At 45.2% G+C, this 19,800-nt stretch overlaps 2 protein-coding genes across 5 annotated transcripts; both read left to right on the forward strand.

Moving 5' to 3' along the window:
* The first annotated feature begins 185 nt into the window (after window positions 1-185).
* plcd3b (phospholipase C, delta 3b) lies at window positions 186-14,717 on the forward strand. Of its 3 annotated transcripts, none has more exons than XM_035533737.2 (15): window positions 186-448; window positions 1,729-1,887; window positions 3,375-3,603; window positions 3,872-4,001; window positions 5,671-5,896; window positions 6,422-6,623; window positions 7,598-7,739; window positions 8,149-8,301; window positions 9,442-9,576; window positions 9,975-10,146; window positions 10,368-10,484; window positions 10,599-10,777; window positions 11,459-11,594; window positions 11,744-11,893; window positions 12,013-14,717. In XM_035533737.2, the coding sequence occupies exons 1-15, from the start codon at window positions 358-360 to the stop codon at window positions 12,135-12,137; spliced, it is 2,346 nt and encodes a 781-aa protein (XP_035389630.1). In that variant the 5' UTR covers window positions 186-357; the 3' UTR covers window positions 12,138-14,717. The 3 variants fall into 3 exon arrangements, with proteins under 3 accessions (XP_035389630.1, XP_026869281.2, XP_081553372.1); XM_027013480.3 differs by having other exon boundaries at window positions 9,999-10,146; XM_081697246.1 differs by having other exon boundaries at window positions 196-448; window positions 1,655-1,887.
* Window positions 12,175-19,750, forward strand: nmt1b (N-myristoyltransferase 1b). Of its 2 annotated transcripts, XM_027013449.3 has the most exons (13): window positions 12,175-12,305; window positions 15,015-15,227; window positions 15,310-15,415; window positions 15,743-15,887; window positions 16,714-16,832; window positions 17,151-17,242; window positions 17,383-17,499; window positions 17,589-17,759; window positions 18,014-18,122; window positions 18,272-18,442; window positions 18,713-18,880; window positions 19,033-19,170; window positions 19,296-19,746. In XM_027013449.3, the coding sequence occupies exons 2-13, from the start codon at window positions 15,190-15,192 to the stop codon at window positions 19,314-19,316; spliced, it is 1,395 nt and encodes a 464-aa protein (XP_026869250.3). In that variant the 5' UTR covers window positions 12,175-12,305; window positions 15,015-15,189; the 3' UTR covers window positions 19,317-19,746. The 2 variants fall into 2 exon arrangements, with proteins under 2 accessions (XP_026869250.3, XP_081553373.1); XM_081697247.1 differs by having other exon boundaries at window positions 19,033-19,750.
* The last annotated feature ends 50 nt before the right edge of the window (window positions 19,751-19,800 follow it).

Genomic DNA, 19,800 nt, shown 5'->3' on the forward strand with positions numbered 1-19,800 from the left:
TATCAGAGTTTGAAGACTGCAGACAACAGCTCTGGGTTAGGAACCAGCACTCAGCATCGGCGAACTGTAGACCTCCGGTACCGTTACCGTGAGGTCTGCAAGCGCGCGGGCTGTCGCTTGCCACGAGGTTGCATTTCGTTAACCCGACCGCCCTCGACACCGCAGAGGCGGCCACCCGCCCGTGACGTCATCAGCCCTGGGCTGGCCCTCCGCTGTTCTGGATAAATTGGCTGTTGCGACGGGATAAGTAAAAGAATAAACACTTTTTTAGAAAGAAGTGCTGCTCACTCTCTCCGAGCTTTTATTAAAGCCCTTCCCTACACCGCTTTAGAAGAACCTATTCAACCCGAACCGGTTATGTCAGGCAGTGGAGAGAAGGAAAAGCCCGTGCGTAAGAACGGAGCAGGGATGTGCAAAGCACAGCCGGACGATCCGCTCAGCAATTTAGGTAAGAAATGTAGTTAAGGCTTCGTCCTACATCTGTGATAGGCAAATCCTTTTCAGTGGCATGTCTGAGCTTGTTGCTCTTATGAAGCGTGTGACATAGATTACAACTATAATTCACACGTAATGTAAACTACACAATCTCTTCAATTCAATAACATTATAGCATATTTCCTATTATGGCAATGCAGTGTTTGCGCGCAGTTTATATGGGTTTGTTTTGTTTCATATGCTGTTTCTTTGTGAAGTACAAGGTGTCCATAAGTGTAAGGTAGTAAACACTGTCCTGGAAACACATCGAAGTCTGGTGAGCAAGCGAGCAGCGACAGATCAGCTTTTGTGTGTCGCTTTGCTTTTCTTTTTCCACTAGTCGTAAAACCGTCTGGAGGCTTACCGAGTTTACTTTCTGATAGTGCAGGTGATTTATCTGTTTAAATAAATATATATAAATAAATAGTGAACTTTCATTTGAACATTTTAACATGTAGTGGTCAAGGAGGAAGGTTGGTGGGAGGTCCGTCCGTACTATTGGCCACGAGTGCATGCAAGCTGTCCCAAAGACTTTGATTTAGCAAATAATACGTCTCCAGCCAAGCCCCCGGACTCGCCCTGCAGAGAGGCGCCGTAGGACCCACTCTGAAAGCAGCCTCATGGAAAATGGGCTGAAGTTTAGGCAGTGTCTAAAATGCGGATTCTAACTTTTTAACCTAATGGCAAATTCACTGCGTTCCACATTTTGAATATGTCATCATTTCATATCCATCAGTAATTAATTATTTGAAAACCCATGTTTGTAACTAAGATGCTGTAATAAGATCTGTGACTAACCTTTAATAACCCAACTCCATTCTCTCTGTTTGTACAAGTATGTGGTCAGCAGCTAGGATTGAGAACAATTTAATTAAGGCCATTGGAGAATGCAAGCAGTAAATAAAGCATTCTTGTTGGTTGGACTGGCCTTGATAACTGCACTGCACTGGTTTTGGGCTTATGTGTTCTTCCCCATGTAAAAGCTCTTAATCCTTATCCTGTTTCTCTCTCTCTCTCTCTCTCTCTCTCTCTCTCTCTCTCTCTCTCTCTCACTCACTCACTCACTCACTCACTCACTCACTCACTCACTCACACACTCTCTCTCACACACACACACATACACACACACACCACTATGATATAATTGTTGTGTTGCCATTATACCTTCAATTACCAAAAGTCAACTGCATAGGTCAGCCGGATGATTATTTGAGCCTTTGAGTGACTTGACTCCGCCCCCTCCTGCTACCCCAGGTGTCCAGGATGATGAGGACGTACAGGCCATGCTGCAGGGAACGCCGATGTTGAAGGTGCGCTCTCCCCGTTGGCAGAGGCACCGCACGCTTCAGCTTCAGGACGATGGCGTGACGGTGCGCTGCGAGTCTTCCAAGAGCTTCAGCAAGCCCAAATCCTGTGAGTGTTCCCGGGCCGGCATGGGGTTGGAACACCGAAGTAAGAGCAATGCCTGGACCCTCTGAGGTGGAGGTTTAAAATACGCCTTATTATGGGTGCAGGAACAGCCCAGGGTCCCTGTCTACCGTCAGCAGGCCCGGCTGTTATTACAGGCCTGGTCTATTTGTGTCTTGGACGGGGGGGGTTCTCTTCCTGCCCTGTGAGCTGCATGGAACATTCTAATTACAGACAGCGGAGGGGCGGGACGATTGCTGCCTTTCTCTTTCTGGTTTGGCTTTCAGAGTTTACATGAAAGGTGATCATAACCCTGGTAGCAGTGCGGTTTGGATATAGAAACCTTAGTCTTCAATTGCTCGTAGAAGCGATGCTCTTTAGTGACGCGGTCAAGATGACGTTGCTAGTGTGTGCACACCATTGTGTGCTCTCGTGTGTGTGTGTGTGTGTATGTGCATGATGAACACACCGTTGTCATCCAATGACCTTTTCTCAGTAAAAGTGTACACAGGTGTGTTCTTATTAAACCTGTACACGAGGTTTTCATTTGACACCGTTGTCATTTGTTGCCTGTGGTCATATTGTAATGGTGTTCTGAATGTGCGGGTCCTTCCTGGAAGCGTGGAGAGAGGGTTCCCTCTGTCAGACATAGGTCCTGCACACAGCAACTCCTGTCAGTATATAGCCACATTTGGGTCACATTAAGTAAACCTGTGCAAACATCAGGTGATTTCCTGTGGTAAGAGTGATCTACGTTGGACAATGACACTCTTTATTAATTATTTTTTATCCATTCTATATTTGTTATGGTGTCCTTCTCACACAGTCACATAACCATTATATAGCAGCTACAGGGCAACTGAATTATTCATACCCTGTGGACGTGTTTGTGTGTGTGTCTGAATTACTTAAAAAGTTGAATAAAGAAAGTGGTTTGCACATCTTATCCATTAGTGAAGAGTGAGTGTGAAAGTAGTTATGGAGGAAACCAATGATTTGGGTGTATTGGCTTGTATTTGACTTCTGTGGACCATCAGCTTCTGTGTACCACTGTTTATTAGAGCAGCCTTTTCCATTTCCTGTGTTTGCTCTCTGAATACATTAAGCAGTTAGGCTAATAATGTAACCTTGTTCCGTTAGGATTACCTGTTTACATGCCTGTGTATTTGCAGATTCAGAAATATTTGCATGGTTTGTGCTTGTGGTGTTTTCTGTTACTATTTGTCTGCTAAAGACTTCACAGGACTCTCTCTCTCTCTCTCTCTCCCTCTCTCCCCCTCTCTCTCTCCCTCTCTATCTCTCTCTCTCTCTCTCTCTCTCCCTCTCTCTCCCCCTCTCTCTCTCCCTCTATCTCTCTCCCTCTCTCTCTCTCCCTCTCCCTCTTCCTCTCTTTCTCTCTCTCCCTCTCTCTCTCTCCCTCTCCCTCTCTTCCTCTCTCTCGCTCTCTCTCTCCCCCCCCCTCTCTCTTTCATCCTCTTCCCTCTCTCCCCCAGTCTCGGTGATGGAAGTGGAGTGTGTGCGGGAGGGCTGCCAGTCGGAGACGCTGCGGCGGCTGGCCGGCTCTCTGCCCGAGGAGCACTGCCTCACCATCATATTCAAGGGGGGCCGTAAGAGTCTGGACCTCCAGTGTGGCAGCCGGGAGGAGGCGCAGTGCTGGGCCCGTGGTCTCCGCACACTCCAGGAGTGCATCAGCAACATGAGCCAGTCGGAGAAACTCGACCAATATCCTTCTGCCGCACCCTGTCGGCCAGTTCAGCTTCAGCAGGCCTCAGAGCTATGAAGCAGAAGTTACTAAGGTTTCTGGGAAAGTGCTGCTAATTGGCTCATTCTTCCCTGATCACAATGATGTGGGGTTTTTTTTCGTTTTTTTGTCTTTGTTTGTCTTGTTCCGGCATGACTTGGCCTCTTTCCGTTGATTAAGTCAACATTCCCCATTCAGTTGTTCATGTGATAACGCAGGCCTTGTGGATTAAGCCTTGACTCCGCTCACTTGGATCCATGCCTACCTGAGGCAGGCAGATTTGAACCGTGATGGGAAGATGACGTATGATGAAGTGCAGACTCTCCTTCAGATGATCAACATAGACCTCAATGAGCAATACGCGTTTGGCCTGTTCAAGGTCCCGCCTTTGTACCTAACTCTCTTACCATGTTTTAAAAAAGCCATTCTGAGCATACAAAAATTCTGAAATTAAGCCAGTATTATAGCATGGCTATAGTGTAACGCGGACTGCCCGAGTGCCGATTGGCGTGGAGCAGGACACACAGCCTCCCACTGACTGTGAAAGATGTTTATTAACACACAACGTAGACAACAACGGTGGCAGTCACATATAACATTTACGGGGAACATGGCTACACACTCAACACGTCACAAGGATAACCTACACATCATTAGAGGCGATACAAACAGGTGTTACCACTACACAGACGTTTAACACTACATAACGACAGTGACCAACGGGGAACACAAACTGACAGGGGTTTAAATAGACAGATCAACATGTAATATTAATCCGTGGTTACAAACAGCATACATGTGAATCCCACTGCACACGGTGGGCCATAACACATGACTCGTGGGGAAGCAGTGTTTTGTGACATTAGTATTATATTATTAGTACAGTACAGTATTATAGTTTTACAGGATTCAGTTTTATGGTATAATAGCATGTATATAGTACTACAGAATTACAGTATTATAGTTTAACAGTATTGTAGTATAATAGCATGGCTATATTATTATAGTATTACAGTATTATAGTTTAACAGTATTGTAGTATAATAGCATGGCTATATTATAGCATTACAGTATTATAGTTTAACAGTATTGTAGTATAATAGCATGGGTATATTATTATAGTATTACAGTATTATAGTTTAACAGTATTGTAGTATAATAGCATGGCTATATTATTATAGTATTACAGTATTATAGTTTAACAGTATTGTAGTATAATAGCATGGCTATATTATTATAGTATTACAGTATTATAGTTTTACAGTATTGTAGTATAATAGCATGGCTATATTATAGTATTACAGTATTATAGAATTATAGTTTAACAGTATTGTAGTATAATAGCATGGCTATATTATTATAGTATTACAGTATTATAGTTTTACAGTATTGTAGTATAATAGCATGGCTATATTATAGTATTACAGTATTATAGTTTAACAGTATTGTAGTATAATAGCATGGCTATATTATTATAGTAATACAGTATTATAGTTTAACAGTATTGTAGTATAATAGCATGGCTATATTATTATAGTATTACAGTATTATAGTTTAACAGTATTGTAGTATAATAGCATGGCTATATTATTATAGTATTACAGTATTATAGTTTAACAGTATTGTAGTATAATAGCATGGCTATATTATTATAGCATTACAGTATTATAGTTTAACAGTATTGTAGTATAATAGCATGACTATATTATTATAGTATTACAGTATTATAGTTTAACAGTATTGTAGTATAATAGCATGGCTATATTATTATAGTATTACAGTATTATAGTTTTACAGTATTGTAGTATAATAGCATGGCTATATTATTATAGTATTACAGTATTATAGTTTAACAGTATTGTAGTATAATAGCATGGCTATATTATTATAGTATTACAGTATTATAGTTTTACAGTATTGTAGTATAATAGCATGGCTATATTATAGTATTACAGTATTATAGAATTATAGTTTAACAGTATTGTAGTAAAATGGTATGAGTTTTCTCTCTCCCACTTAAGAGTGTTTGTGTTGCCTGTGTGTGACAGAAGTGTGATCAGTCAGGCGATGACCGCCTGGACCACAGTGAGATCGAGCTGTTCTGCCGAGAGCTGCTGCGTCGACCCGAGCTGGACGCTGTCTTCCAGCAGTACTCCTCTAATGGGCGCGTGCTGTCCACCGTGGACCTGCGGGACTTCCTAAAGGACCAGGGAGAGGACAGCATGCTGGTGCACGCCCAGAGCCTCATCCTCACCTATGAGCTCAACGAATGGGGTATGATCACGGCGCCTGTTCCGCTGTCGTGAAGGCGGTGACCCCTGGTCAAAACATCAGCCATTTTGATGGCCTTCCTTTTCAATCAGCTGTTCTTTTGTTCATTCTTTCCTATGCTTTGCTGATGGAGGACTTCATAATCATCTGACAGCACCTGCGTTAACTCTGTCACTGCAGAAACATGCACACACCCAGGCACACAGCCACCCACACACAACTGGGTACTGCTATGGCCCTTCAGAACTGGGAGTTAGTGCGTATGCGTGTGTAAGTGTGTCTGTGGGTGTGTGTGTCATTCACTTGCCTTTAGCTGCCTGTCTTTGTTGGGGCTCCTGCTGTACCAGTCTGTAAAATTTGGTTCAAGCCTTAAAACGCCTTCATCTAGTATTAAATACGCGAGCGACAAGCACTGATGTGTTTTCTTATCTGTATGTGTGTTGAATAAGGCTGCATGTACTGATTGAATCTGTGTTAATCTGTGTTAATGTATTTAATCTGTGTTAATTTGTGTTGTGGCCAGTGCAGCTCGGAACAACCAGCTCATGACGGCCAACGGCTTCACCATGTACATGCTGTCGAAGGAGAACGACGTGTTCGATCTGGAGCATGGCAGGGTCTGTCAGGACATGAGCCGGCCCCTCAGCCACTACTTCATCTCCTCTTCTCACAACACGTACCTCACCAAAGACCAAGTCATGAGCGAGAGTAGCACGGACACCTACGTCAGGTACAGTGCCTACGCGTGCACGAGAGCACACCCACCGGCTGTGCTGTATATGTGTGTGTGTGTGAGTGTATATATGTATACAAAGAAGAAGTAAGAGGTGTAGAGAATTAGATTAGTGCTTCTGAATGAATAGTAGTAGGAGCCAGTTTGTATATGAAAAGTAGATGTTTAAATCATAACATTCACTCCTCGGGGTTCTAAAGCTCCAAGATTGTAGTTTAGTAGTGTCACAGAACGCTCGCCTCCCGCGAGTCACATGATTTGGACCGCCAAGTGAAATGGGAGCATATTTGCTTGTAGCCACACCTGCACACACCTGGGCCTTGTCTTGTCTTTATGTATATAAACCCATGGCCTTGTGTGCAGGGTGCTGGTCATTGTTAATGTACTTGTAGAAGTTCATGTGGCGTGTTATTTGTTTGTAAAACGTAACTCTTGTAACTGATTGTCTTGATCATGTTAAGTGTTAAATATTGTTAGTGTTTAGTGTGTCTATGTTTGTTGTTTGTATTGTACGTAAGTCTTTTGTTTTATGTAATTAAATGTTCGTCCTTGCCAAGAGAGTCTGTGCGTCCTTCTCCACACCCCTCAGGACTCGGAACAGCACGTTACAAGCAGATTATTTTCTTTGAGTTTTCTAATTTTATTGGCTGCCAGAGCAACAACTGGCAATGCCAACAGATCATTACTGGAATCACAATGTTATTAATACAGTGTCCGTTAGTGTTTAAATGCCTCGCCACTGGAAACCACAAATCCTTCATTCTGAAGGTCTGAAGGTGTTTGACACACCGATCAGCGAGCCTTCTCCTGGTTTCTCCAGTGTAAAACAATGTAGAAAAGTTGTCCAAGCAATCATCTTTATATTTTGTGTGTGTCTTTATATTTTGTATATATATATATATATATATATATATATATATATGTGATTTGTGTGTGTGCCTGTGTGTGTGTGTGCGTGCATGTGTGTGCAGAGCACTTAGCCATGGCTGTCGCTGTGTGGAGCTGGACTGCTGGGATGGTGATAAGGAGCCTGTGATTTGCCATGGCCACACCCTCACGTCTAAAGTGCCTTTCAGAGAGGTGGTGGAGACCATCGCTGAATACGCCTTTAAGGTGGGGGCAGCGTGTGGAGGAGGGCCCTCCATTTCCCTCCTGCTCTGTTGGGCCACTTTTGTGCAACACTGACCTTTGCAAGCTACTTTTATTTCTAACTGAATTTGCTCATGTACTTTAGTTATGGCATTTCAGTAGGCATGGTGAGTGGTGATCTAATTGCTGTTTATGCTTAGCACTTCAAACCTTGTGTTAGGGCTCGTCACGGTTTAGAAGTTTAATTTTGTAAATTGCACAATCGAAAAACAACATGACTAAACTATCAATGTTTGATCAACCGAACCAAACACTATTCTTTTCCATATCCGAAATTTCCAATTTTTGACCTACGTATCATTTTCTGCGGTCTGCTGCCATGTATCTGCCATGGCTGGGTCCCATCCCTGCGTCCGGGTCCTGTGCTCCACAGGCCTCGCCCTACCCTCTGATTCTGTCCCTGGAGAACCACTGCTCGTTGGAGCAGCAGGCAGTCATGGCCCAGCAGTTGCGCAGCATTCTGGGGGACAAGCTGCTCACTAAACCCCTCAGCGACCAGACCTGTGAGAGCCTTCCATCTCCAGAGGTACGGAGGAAAGGCCAGCCGCCCGAGACCTTGTTCTGCTGTCGTTTCTGGTTTTGTTTTTTATTCATGGTGCTTCTTTGATTTTATTGTTTTGTTCTTTCACTTGTGTAAACATTAAAGCTTTTGTTCTTATTCCATACTGTCACATGCTCAGATGTTCCCTTGAAGCCACACCCCCCAGTCACCCCCCAGAACATCTCTGCCTCCTCTGCTGTAGCGCTGTCTGGAGCATTCCCAAAGCTCCGAGAAGTATGGAAATGAGAGGATATCTGAGAGCTTCAGAGTCTAATGCTTTGAGGCGAAGGCCGCGTCCAGATCTGGCAGACGGCTCGTCTCACTCCCTAATGCTGTTTGTTAATCCTGTCCAGGGGGAAAAAATACAAGCCTTCATCCACTCAGGAAATGGCCAAATGGAGCCTTATGGATTGTGATGTGTGTGCAAGTGTGTGTGTGTGTGTGTGTGTGTGTGTGTGTGTGTGTGTGTATGTATGCATGTGTGTGTGTATGCGCGTGTGTGTGTGTGTATGCGTTTGTGTGTGTGTGTGAGTGTGAGTGTGTGTGTGCGCGCACGTGTAAGTGTGTGTGTGTGTGTGTGTGTGTGTGTGTGTGTGTGTATGTCTGATGGACAATCTGAAGTGCACGTAGATATTGGTCCTATTTTCTGTCCTAATTAATAGGACCTAATTAATTGATTTGTGTTAAAACCTATTGCACTGATTACCGACGATATTGATCAGGCTCACCAAAAGCAGGTATCAACCTGTGGCTGACTGACGCTGATTCGGTCTGAGCTAGGCGTGGTGCTCTGTACACGAGTTCTACAGTGTGATGAATATCTGTTAGCGCAATATTCAGTGTTATCAGCAGGGCAGTCCAACAGGCAGCCTCTCAGGTTCTGCTACAGCGGCCTTATCTAGAGCCCGTTTGAGTACACACGACTGCAGATCTCACAAAACTGCGTCTTGAAATATGTGTATGAGTGTATATATACACAGATCTATGCAATTATGTGCTTTGAAAATGGTTTTAAAAATATTGCAGCGCACCTTCTAATATCAGCAAGTCCTTTGAACAAATCACACCGACGGATTGTGAAGCGCGCTGGTTTCACCTGGGCCTGCTGCTTGTGCCCCGTGGCAGGATCTGCGAGGGAAGGTCCTGGTGAAAGGAAAGAAGGAACACATGGAGCAGGAGTCCAGCTCCTCAGAGTCCAGCTGCTCAGAGGACGAGTCCAAGGCCGAGGACAGGCCCAAGGCCAGGAAAGACAGCAGGAAGGCGAGTGGGTTTCGTCTCTCTGTGTCCCCCCCAGCATGCACCTGCTTCTAATGTGAACTCCATGTCTGAAATAGACAAACGTCTGCCCGTTTGGTTGCTTATAGTGCACTTTTAATGTTTCTGTTCAGCGATTCCTGTGCGGGTGCTAGTGTGTGTTTGTGTGTGTGTGTGTGTGTGTGTGTGTGTGTGTGTGTGTGTGTGTGTGCGTGCGCGCAGTAATGCTTGTGTATGTTTGTGAATGCCAGCATATTGCTGTGCAGTCATGCTTGTGTGTGTTTGTGGCTACGACCCGCACCTGTTGCGACTTTTTGTGCATGTGTTTTTGAGCCGGCACGGCCTGCTGAAGCCTGGCGTGTCCTGCGTGTGTCTGCGTGTCGCGGGTGCCCTTGGCACCCCAGTGTCTGTGTGCCTCTCCTGCCAAGGTGTCCAAGCTGAGTCCAGAGCTCTCAGACCTGGTGGTCTACACCCACAGCGTTCCCTTCAGGGGCTTTGACCAGGCGGCTAAACGGCTCCCCAACGAAATGTCCTCCTTCTCCGAGAGTGAGGCTCTCAAACACATCAAAAACTCAGGTACCCAGCATGTGCATCCTGTTGTCTTTCTGTCAGTGAGGCGCTATATAAATGTGTGGTGACATTTTGAAACGAGGTACTTTTGGACTGTGTTTGTGTGCGTTCGAGTCTTGCTCATGCACTCATGACTGGTGGTTTATGAAGTTTGTCCCGTGTTTTGCTGAGATGACACGTCTAAATTTGTCTGCACACGGTTTCATCCAGCATCCTTCCACTTGCAGGGAAGTTCTTTGTGCAGCACAACAGCCGGCAGCTGAGCCGGATCTACCCGTCGGGTCAGCGGCTGCAGTCCTCCAACTACAACCCTCAGGACATGTGGAACGCCGGATGCCAGCTCGGTACGCCCCCACGCATCCGGATCAGAAAGGATCCCATGCACGTAGCAAAGCGTATAAATGGCGTTCCATGGCCTTCCCAAAAGGTGACTGCATGTGACTTGCTGTGTCCCGCAGTCGCCCTGAACTTCCAGACCCTGGGCGAGCAGATGGATCTGAACCAGGGCCGTTTCTTGCCCAACGGCCGCTGCGGGTACGTGCTGAAGCCCAGCTTCTTGTGCCAGGCTGACTCCGAGTTCACCCCTGAGAACACGGGCAGGGGTCCGGGGCACGAGCCCACCCTCCTCACTATTAAGGTGAGCACGCATCAGACCTCGGTTGCGTTCAGGCTGCGATACGCTTCGGGTGAGGCCGGGCTTTTTGCCGCAAGAGATCGAACGACCTTGCTTTTGTGCTCCCAGTGGTATATGTTGTTTTTTTAAATGGGTCCATTATGGAATGGCACTAGCATTAACCGTCGATACACTGCCTGCCACCGACACACCCACAAATGCTTTTACTAAATTGTCAGCGCGCTACAAGCGGCCTTGGTTGCCAAGGTTAGGTATTTCTCGCCTACTCCATGTTGTGTGAAACATGAACCAAGTGAAACACAAAAAACATCATGGCACTGTGTCATATTTCGTGGAAGTGAACATTAGACTTTTGATACATTAGCTCATCTCCATAAAAAACAGCTCTGCTCTTACATCGCTGAACACTCAGCTACTCCGTACATAGAAGAATCACAACCACTGGAATTTCACGTGTAGTTAGCTACTAGGACCTACCCAGATCTCTCACAGAATGATGTCTGGACACTGATGGGATATTTTGAACAACTCACGTCTGGTCACCTCACATAATTCAGCCTTTTCTCTATCACATGATGAAATATGATGAAGGGCTTTGATGGAATTGATTTCAGTCTTTTCCACCCAAAATCTCAGCTTTCAGTCAGCCTTTCGGTTTTTGTGCCATTGTGTGTTGTGTACCAGGTCATCTCAGCCCAGCAGCTGCCCAAACCAGACACAGAGAAGCTCAACTCCATCGTGGACCCTCAGGTGTGGGTAGAGATCCATGGGACTCCCATAGACAATAACAAGAAAAAGACACACCGCATCAACAACAATGGTACGCACCCAACACTTTGTAGGCACTGTAAAAAAAGTATGTCATAGATGCTCTCATTATGTTTCTCCTTCCGGGAGTCATTTCGATGGCCCAGTGAGAGTTGGCGTGTGAGTGCGAGTCCTGCTTCTGTCCTGTGTGTTTCTGGCCAGGTTTTAACCCCAGGTGGGACTGCACCTTCAAGTTTCTCCTGCACGTGCCTGAGCTGGTCCTAGTGCGCTTCGTGGTGGAGGACCATGATTACGCCACCCGGAATGAGTTCCTGGGCCAGTTCACGCTACCTTTCTCCAGCATGCGTGCAGGTCTGCGCCTCCTCCTGTTCCGTGCGTCTGCTCTAAGCAATGTGACGTGTGTCTCTTGGCCACACCCGTGCTGCATGCTGTGGAATGTGCCGTCTAAGCGAGGGATCTCTGCCCCGCAGGTTACCGGCACGTGCGGCTGCTCGGGGCGGACGGTTCCAGCCTCTCTCCCGCCAGTCTCTTTGTTCACGTCAAGGTCACGCCTAACTACAGCAGCCCCAAACACCCTGCCTCACCCAATGCCTAACCGAACCCAGCAGAGCCAGATGCTGCCACTCGGACCCTGTGCTGGATTGCGGTGCCTGCCAAACATTTTGCTGGAATTCTTGCATATCCTTACATTTGTTTCAGTGAGCGTGACTGTGTGGAGATCAGCCACAGAGACCAAGTAGAAGAAACACCAGAGTGGTTTCATGTAGGTAATATAGAACGCCAGTTTGTTTTCGTTAAGGTCCCCGCATGAACCAAAGGATATACATACATTTATGAAGAACTGAAAACAGGTCAGAATATTTATGATAGTATTATGCAATGTAGCTAAATGTAGCACGTTTAAACTGTAGCTTATATACTAATAAAGTTTTCTTTATATCTCAAAAGTTATATCTTAATAACTTTCACTATGCAACTGAACAATGGAGTGCAGTGTGTAAGCCAAAGACATGGCTGGGATCAAATCCCCGCTGTAATGCAGTAAGAAACGCAGGGATCTAGGGGTTGTCCATCCTGGGCCCTCCCTAATGTCCCGGGAGACCGCTGAACTGAAACACGGGAAACTAGACAGGTCGCCTTTCCCTTTTAGCAGACATTGGGGTAGACTTGCACTCGTGGGTGGTCGAGAGCTTTCCTGAAGCTTCAACAGATTTGGGTTTTAGATGTGGTTGCAGGATATTCTAAAAAAGAATAGTGTGTAATTACACACAGCGTGGCACTTTCAGGCCTGGTACGAGCTGTGCGTACAGGGACCCTATCAGGGAAAATTTAATTTCCCTTGGTTTATTAAAATAAAAAATTTTGAAGCAATATGTTAATATTGTTACAGTTTCAAAATACACTGTTCATGTCCCCAGTCCATACATTCCACATAAAAACTGCCTGTTTTCAAATCACTGTTTCTCTGATGTCGAGATTGTGGGTTTGTGCATGTGAGGGTGGTAATCATCTTTTTTTTTCTTATTTTTCACATTAACAAAAGTGTATGTTTGTAAGTGTACTGAAGCTGACGTCATGATCGGCCACGCCCTAGCGTCCTATTGCCATGGTTACCGTGTGTCATGTCTGTTTTGCTTTGCTTCCTTGATGTGGTTCTGGTTCTTATTTTTGTTTTCTCCGCCCCTCTGGAGTTTCACGTCTTTAGTGCTCATTTGCCCTAATGTATCATGCAGTCAGTGTTCAACCCTAGCTGCTCTTTGGGTCATTCCTAACCTCGGTGTGTTGTTCCAAGCATCACATTTTCTTGTTTGTTATTGCTAGTGTTAGTTATTTGTTATTATCGTTGCTTGTGTGTTGTAGTCTGATACCCCTTTTTTCATACAGAGTTTCTTTTTAATCGTCATGTATTCCTGGCCTCTCCGCATTGGTTCTATGATCCTGGACTGTTCAACGACTATGGCTCTGGATTTGAGCTAATTTATCTAATAAATCTCGCTCTTCTCCGCACATGCATCCACCTCTTAACCATTTAATGTTACAGTTCATCTGATATGGACATTGTACGACATTGAACCCCCATGACATCCTTCAGTTTTTAGCCTGCTTGCATTGTCAAATTCCAAAAAATCAAATATTTTTACTGTGCAAAAAATTTAAGACATTTTCATTTATAAAGAACTGCATCCAGCTGCTACCCACCTGATGGTTCTCAAGTTAGTCAAATAGAAACAATTCCAGGGTTCAACTCTTGGTGAACTTTCTTTATTTAAAATCTCAAAAGACACTTCTTATTATGATAATTCAAGAAAATCTGAATAACTAAATTCATTACCAGTAGTGAATGAAAAATGCTGGATGTGGAACCAGGAGTGGAACCATCCTGAAAATGGCAACTCAGATGTGACCATAACTTTGTATGGAGTTTGTAAAGTGTAGGTTTGTTTCATACTGTGAATACCTACTGTAGTATCGCTGTAGTATGCTTTCAAAAATGCTATGTTAAACATTGCTGGCCCATCAATTAGAAATGATCTCAAACACACACGTACACCAGCGTTGCCGTAACTTTTGCTTATTAATTGTACAGGTGTTAAAAATCGGAAGCTGTTTTATGTAGTAGATAAGTGTAGTATCTTTTTTAATTATAGATGTTTTTTTCAGGTTCAGATAATGGACGTAACATAGACGTATTGTACTTTACCCCCTTATGGCATCCTTTTTATATTCATAGATTGGTTTATATCATTCTTCTTAGATTCTCCTTTAACACTATCTTCAAAGTTGACATTTGGGACTAGTGAGACCATACAGTGGGTTTTGTATAGAAATGCTAGTTCTTTAATGACTCCGTTTAATAGTCCTGTTTAATAGACTATTAGACTTACAAGGCACTTATTGTTTTGTTTGTTTGTTTATCAATATCTGAAAAATGTCACTAACATTGCTAAAGGGGATGAAGGCCTATTTGCACAGTTAAAGTTATTAGAAATTCATCTGTCCATTTCCAACTGTCTTATTCTCATTTAAAATGGTCACCACACATTAGCTTGCTACATGATACAAAGATGTATGTCATACAGCTTGTCTGATATAAATTACAACTGTAAGACTTTCATATATTAAACGGCAACATATTGTTTCTCTTCAGACATGCAAATAAACATGTTTTTGGTTACATGGATTTCTTGGAGTGTTTCTGAATGTGTGAATTCTGCTTCTGTTGTTAAACCCATTGTAAACTGTGGTAGGCCGGTAGTGCACTGTGACCATTGCTACGCTTTATCGTGAAAGCAGTGCCCTCTGGAGGGCTGAGCTTGTTAAATTGCAGAACTGTAATGTGCTCATCCTCATTATTATTTCTTTATTAAGGAACTTACTGTTCACAGCAGTATCCTTGCACTAATGGACAGGGATTTATGGTGGATATTCACGAGCTTGTGTTTTGTTATTTATTCAATATTGTGGTTTAAAGAAGGGGACACCAGGGTCTGACGTCGTCTGTGGCCGAACAGCGTATCTGGAGGGCGGGCCAGGAGTAGGTGGGAGCTGGCACCTCCCCGAGCCCTGCTGGAGAGGGAGATAAGGCCCACCTCCACCCACCCGTACAGCAACAGTTCGAGGAAGGAGGCAACGGAGTGACTGCTGCCATGCCTGAAAACGCACACATGGCTGGGCCCAAAAGCTCGTGAGTGTTCCTTCTCTGTTATTGCGGTGTCTGTCCCTGGTGCTTCATGTCTTGATCGCCGTGTGTCACGTCTCTCCTTCAGTGCGAAGAAGTCAGAGGGTGACCGGGGTGAGAAAAAGGCAAAGAAGCCAAAGAAAACCAAAGGCCAAACATGGGCAAAAGAGGGACCCCGGGACCCCTTTGAAATGGTGCGTGGCTTGGTGTGTGCGTTACTGTATTGACATTATGGTAAGATGTGCCGAACCTGTATTTATCACTCACTGTGGTAACATGCTGTACATTTGGCTGCTGTATATTTGCTGTTATCTTAAATGACCTCAGCTGATAGTTACATCATAATGTATTGAGTTTTTATTTCAGATACCAGCTACTGGTATATTTACCGTCTATCGTGCTGATCTGCATTTTTCTGATTCTCAATTTTTCTGTACTTACTCTTTTGATCCCTTAATCTCTACTCTCTACTCCCTTACTCCCTACTCCCTATGCCCTACTCCCTACTCCCTACTCTCTAGCTGGACTCTCTCCCTGAAGAGAAGCAGCAGGAGATCCAGAAAGCCCTGTACCTCTTCTCTCTGGGCCAGGGCCCGCCCAAAACCATGCAAGACGCCCGCCGACACAACTACCGCTTCTGGAACACCCAGCCCGTCCGCAAGATCGGTACGGAGCTAACGACAGTGTGGTATAGGTGCCACAGTGGGAATGTTTCCCCGGCACGGGTTACTTGTCAGGGAGATTCAGAGTAAAGGAAAATGGCATTCACAGCAATCCCAGACTGGCATGTTCTTTGGACATGTTCTGACACACACTTGTGTTCTGACATTTGCCAAACTGTAACCACTGAAATATTTTTGTCATTTTGTGGCTCTAGGCTATGAAAAGGCTGTGGCCCCCTTAAATTCATATACATAAAATAAAAAGAATATCAGCCTAATGAATAGGCCAGTATGATGCAATAAAATAGTCTGCCTACAATTATTCTAAACACACAGTAGGAAAGCAAGCGAATAAATAAAAAGCACAGGCAACCTGAACCTGTTCGTTTGAACTGGATACAAATGAATGCTAAAAATTACAGTTGCTTGACCACTTCTGAAATACGTAGTTACCTGAGAGGTTTTATACTATATCGCATTGGTTCATGTTTGTTTCTGTTATTACTCTCAATTTTCCTATAATCTTTTATGCCATCATTTATTAAATGTTGCTAGTTTATCTAATAAAATTATAAGTGAAAAATAGAATCTAATAGTAAACAAACGTAATAATTGTGTACACTACCTGTCTCACAAGCGACATGAATAGGTGTAAAGTAAATGCCAAAAAAGGGTGATTTCTACTTCTTTCAGGATTTTTTTTAAATGCGAGGGTTCTTGAGGCCGTGGCCTCCAGCCTATACAGCCTGTACGGCCTGTACGGTTAGTTCGGCCATGACTGTACATATGGTGTCATGGAGCTTTTCCCCAAAGTTCTTCCTTCTTTGAAGACGAGGAGGTGACGTCGCATGGGCCCATACAGTCGGAGATGCAGAGCATTCGTGAGGAAAGCTACTCCCTCCCACAAGGCTTCTGCTGGGAATCATTGGACTTAGGAAACCCAGAACAGGTGCGCTATAGACCTCCCAGTACTACAGAACAGGTGAGCTATAGACCTCCCAGTACTACAGAACAGGTGAGCTATAGACTTCCCCGTACTACAGAACAGGTGAGCTACAGACCTCCCAGTATTACAGACTCGGTGAGCTGTAGACCTTCCACTAGTAGTGATGAAGTAAGCCGTAGACCTCCGTATGTTCTTAACTACAGCATGGTGCGATGAGCACTGACCCCCATTTAGGTAGTAGGTCATAAGAAGAAATTGTGTGTGGTTGTGTCATCCAGTCTGTGAGGGGGTCTTAACCATTCTGTATCTGTGTGATTGCAGCTGGGGGAACTGTGTACCTTGCTGAATGAAAATTACACAGAAGAGGATGACAACACATTACGCTTCCACTACACACCCCAGTTCCTGCTATGGTGCGTGATGCCATTAGAGGGCAGTGTTGCCTCAGTATGGCAGGATCAGAATGGCTCACAGAGCTCAGAACCTCGTATGTGTTTCCCTTTTATCATCTCTTTCCCAGACATGATTTCTGTTGCTGTGTTTATGGTTCCAGGGCGCTGTGCCCCCCGGGCTGGCGGTCTGAGTGGCACTGTGGCGTGCGTGTCAGCGCCAACCGAAAACTCGTGGGCTTCATCAGTGCCGTCCCCACCACTGTGCAGATACACAGCACGTAAGTACCACCTCATCCTCAGCGACTGTGTGGCTGGCCTCAGCGTTCTCGAGTGATGCCGACAGCGTGCGTTTGCGACAACTCTGCAGTGAGCGGAAGATGGTGGAGGTAAACTTCCTGTGCGTTCATAAGAAACTGCGCTCCAAACGCATGGCGCCCGTCCTCATCCGTGAGATGGCCTGGCGGGTCCAGCGCCACGGCTTGATGCAGGCCATCTACAGCACCAGTGCCATGTTGCCGACCCCCATGGCAAGCAGCAGGTATGCTGGGAATGACGGGACGTCACTCCATCACCCACTTGTTTACTGCCCAAACACACCCACTGCCTTGTAGGCCATCCTGATACGATATGCCCTTGTAGACATCAGAGTTCCATTCAGGCTAAAGTGACCGTGGCCTTCTCTCTGTCTGTCGCTATCTGTCTTTCTGACTCTTTCTCTCTTTCTCTCATTCTCTCTCTCACTCTCTCTGTCTCTCTGTCCCTCTCCCACTATCTTTATCTGGGTGTTAACAGGTACTGGCACCGATCCCTGAATCCACGCAAGCTAATTGAGTTAAATTTCTCCTCGCTGAGTCGAAACATGACCTTGCAGCGTGCCCTCAAGCTGAACAGGCTGCCGGAGGTCAGTAAAGATCTCCTGGCCAGTCTGTGTAACACGAAAAACTGTAATCACTCTAGGATTGCACCACGTTTCTTTAGCAACACCTCATGACAAGTTCTTGTCAGCTTGAGCGTCTGCCCTCATGACCTCATCCTGTTTACTTTTGACAGAAGACCAAAACGGCCGGCCTGCGTCTCATGGCCCGAGCTGATATACCCAGGGTGCAGGTTCTACTGCGCAAGTATCTCAGAGGGTTCCACCTGTTCCCTATCCTGAACCAGGAGGAGGTCCAACACTGGCTCCTGCCCCAGGATGGAGTCATTGACACCTACGTCGTGGAGGTTGTTTCACTTATGCCACACAGAAATCACTAGACCTTTTTTTAAAAACACAAATATTTTTTTTGGGTCATATTAGAGTCCCTGGAGCAGAAACAAGATATCAGAGCTTGATCTGAGTTCCTCAGGTCTTTTGCATAATAAACAGGCAGCGTGAAACCACACCCCATAACAGCACAGATGACCAACCAAAGCAGTCAGGGAGCCTCCGTCTACCCTCCACCTCAGTAAGCTTGCCTCTCATCGACATCTGCTGCGTATCTGTTGTTGCAGGCACCCGACGGTGTCATAACTGACATGGTGAGTTTCTACACCATGTCCTCCACTGTGCTGAATCATCTTGTGCACACAAGCCTTAAGGCAGCGTACGCCCTGTACACGGTTGCCACGGCCACCCCAGTGCAGCAGCTGATGGAGGACGTCCTCGTCATAGCCAAAGCCGTGAGTCTGCGGGCGCCAATGCACACGATTTATTAAACAAAAACCTCTTTGACATGCGCCGATAAGGTCGGAGTTCATCTATAAGAAAATGAATTTGTACGAGTCACCGTCAACTGTACAACCCCCCCCAATAAAAAAAAACCTCTTTACAGAGAGGATTTGACGTGTTCATGGCTCTGAGTGTGATGGAGAACAACGTGTTCCTGGAGCCTCTGAGGTTCACAGAAGGGGGCAGCGGTGTGCAGTACTACCTCTACAACTGGAGGTGCCCAAGCATAACCGAAGACAAGGTGACCAAAGTGTTATGTGCACTGAAGCCTGAGTCTCCATCTGCTTTATGCGCTCGAGGGCAGGTGAGCAGGGTAAGAGCGAAATTGAGGGAGAGCAAATGAAAACGTGGTTGTCGCTCTTTCAGGTTGGCATGGTGCTGAAGTGAAAGAGGCACGTCTGCGGCACACCAGAGGAGAGGTCGCCACTGCTTTTCAAACCTTTACGCCGATTAGCTCGACTGAAGTTCAAATGCACGCGTGGCGCTCAAATACGCCCTGAGGCAAAACGATCACATTTCCCTGGTCTGAATGTGTTTTATTGTAAGGCATTATGGCTTTGTTGTGATGGATTCAGTCAAGGAGATTGAGTGGCTGTACCTGAGTCGAATCAAAAGGCATGTATTAGTTTACCTCTTTAACCTTTTCAAATACATTGTGAATGATTGAATTATCATAACCTCTTTGTAAGTAGTGCGTTTTAATGTGAGGCCAGGGAAAACAGAATAGAAAATGACTAATAGTCACCATCTTCACTGGCTGTGGGTTTTGCGGGTACTTTGTAAGTTGAGATATATATCCTCTTGTAACATCATATGAAATTAAATGAATAAAGAAGAAAATGTACAAATTTAATTTTGCCACCTGGGTGTT

Source organism: Electrophorus electricus, chromosome 15, assembly GCF_041902795.1.
Source record: "Electrophorus electricus isolate QZ-2024a chromosome 15, ASM4190279v1, whole genome shotgun sequence".
In the NCBI taxonomy this organism is placed as follows: Eukaryota; Metazoa; Chordata; class Actinopteri; order Gymnotiformes; family Gymnotidae; genus Electrophorus; species Electrophorus electricus.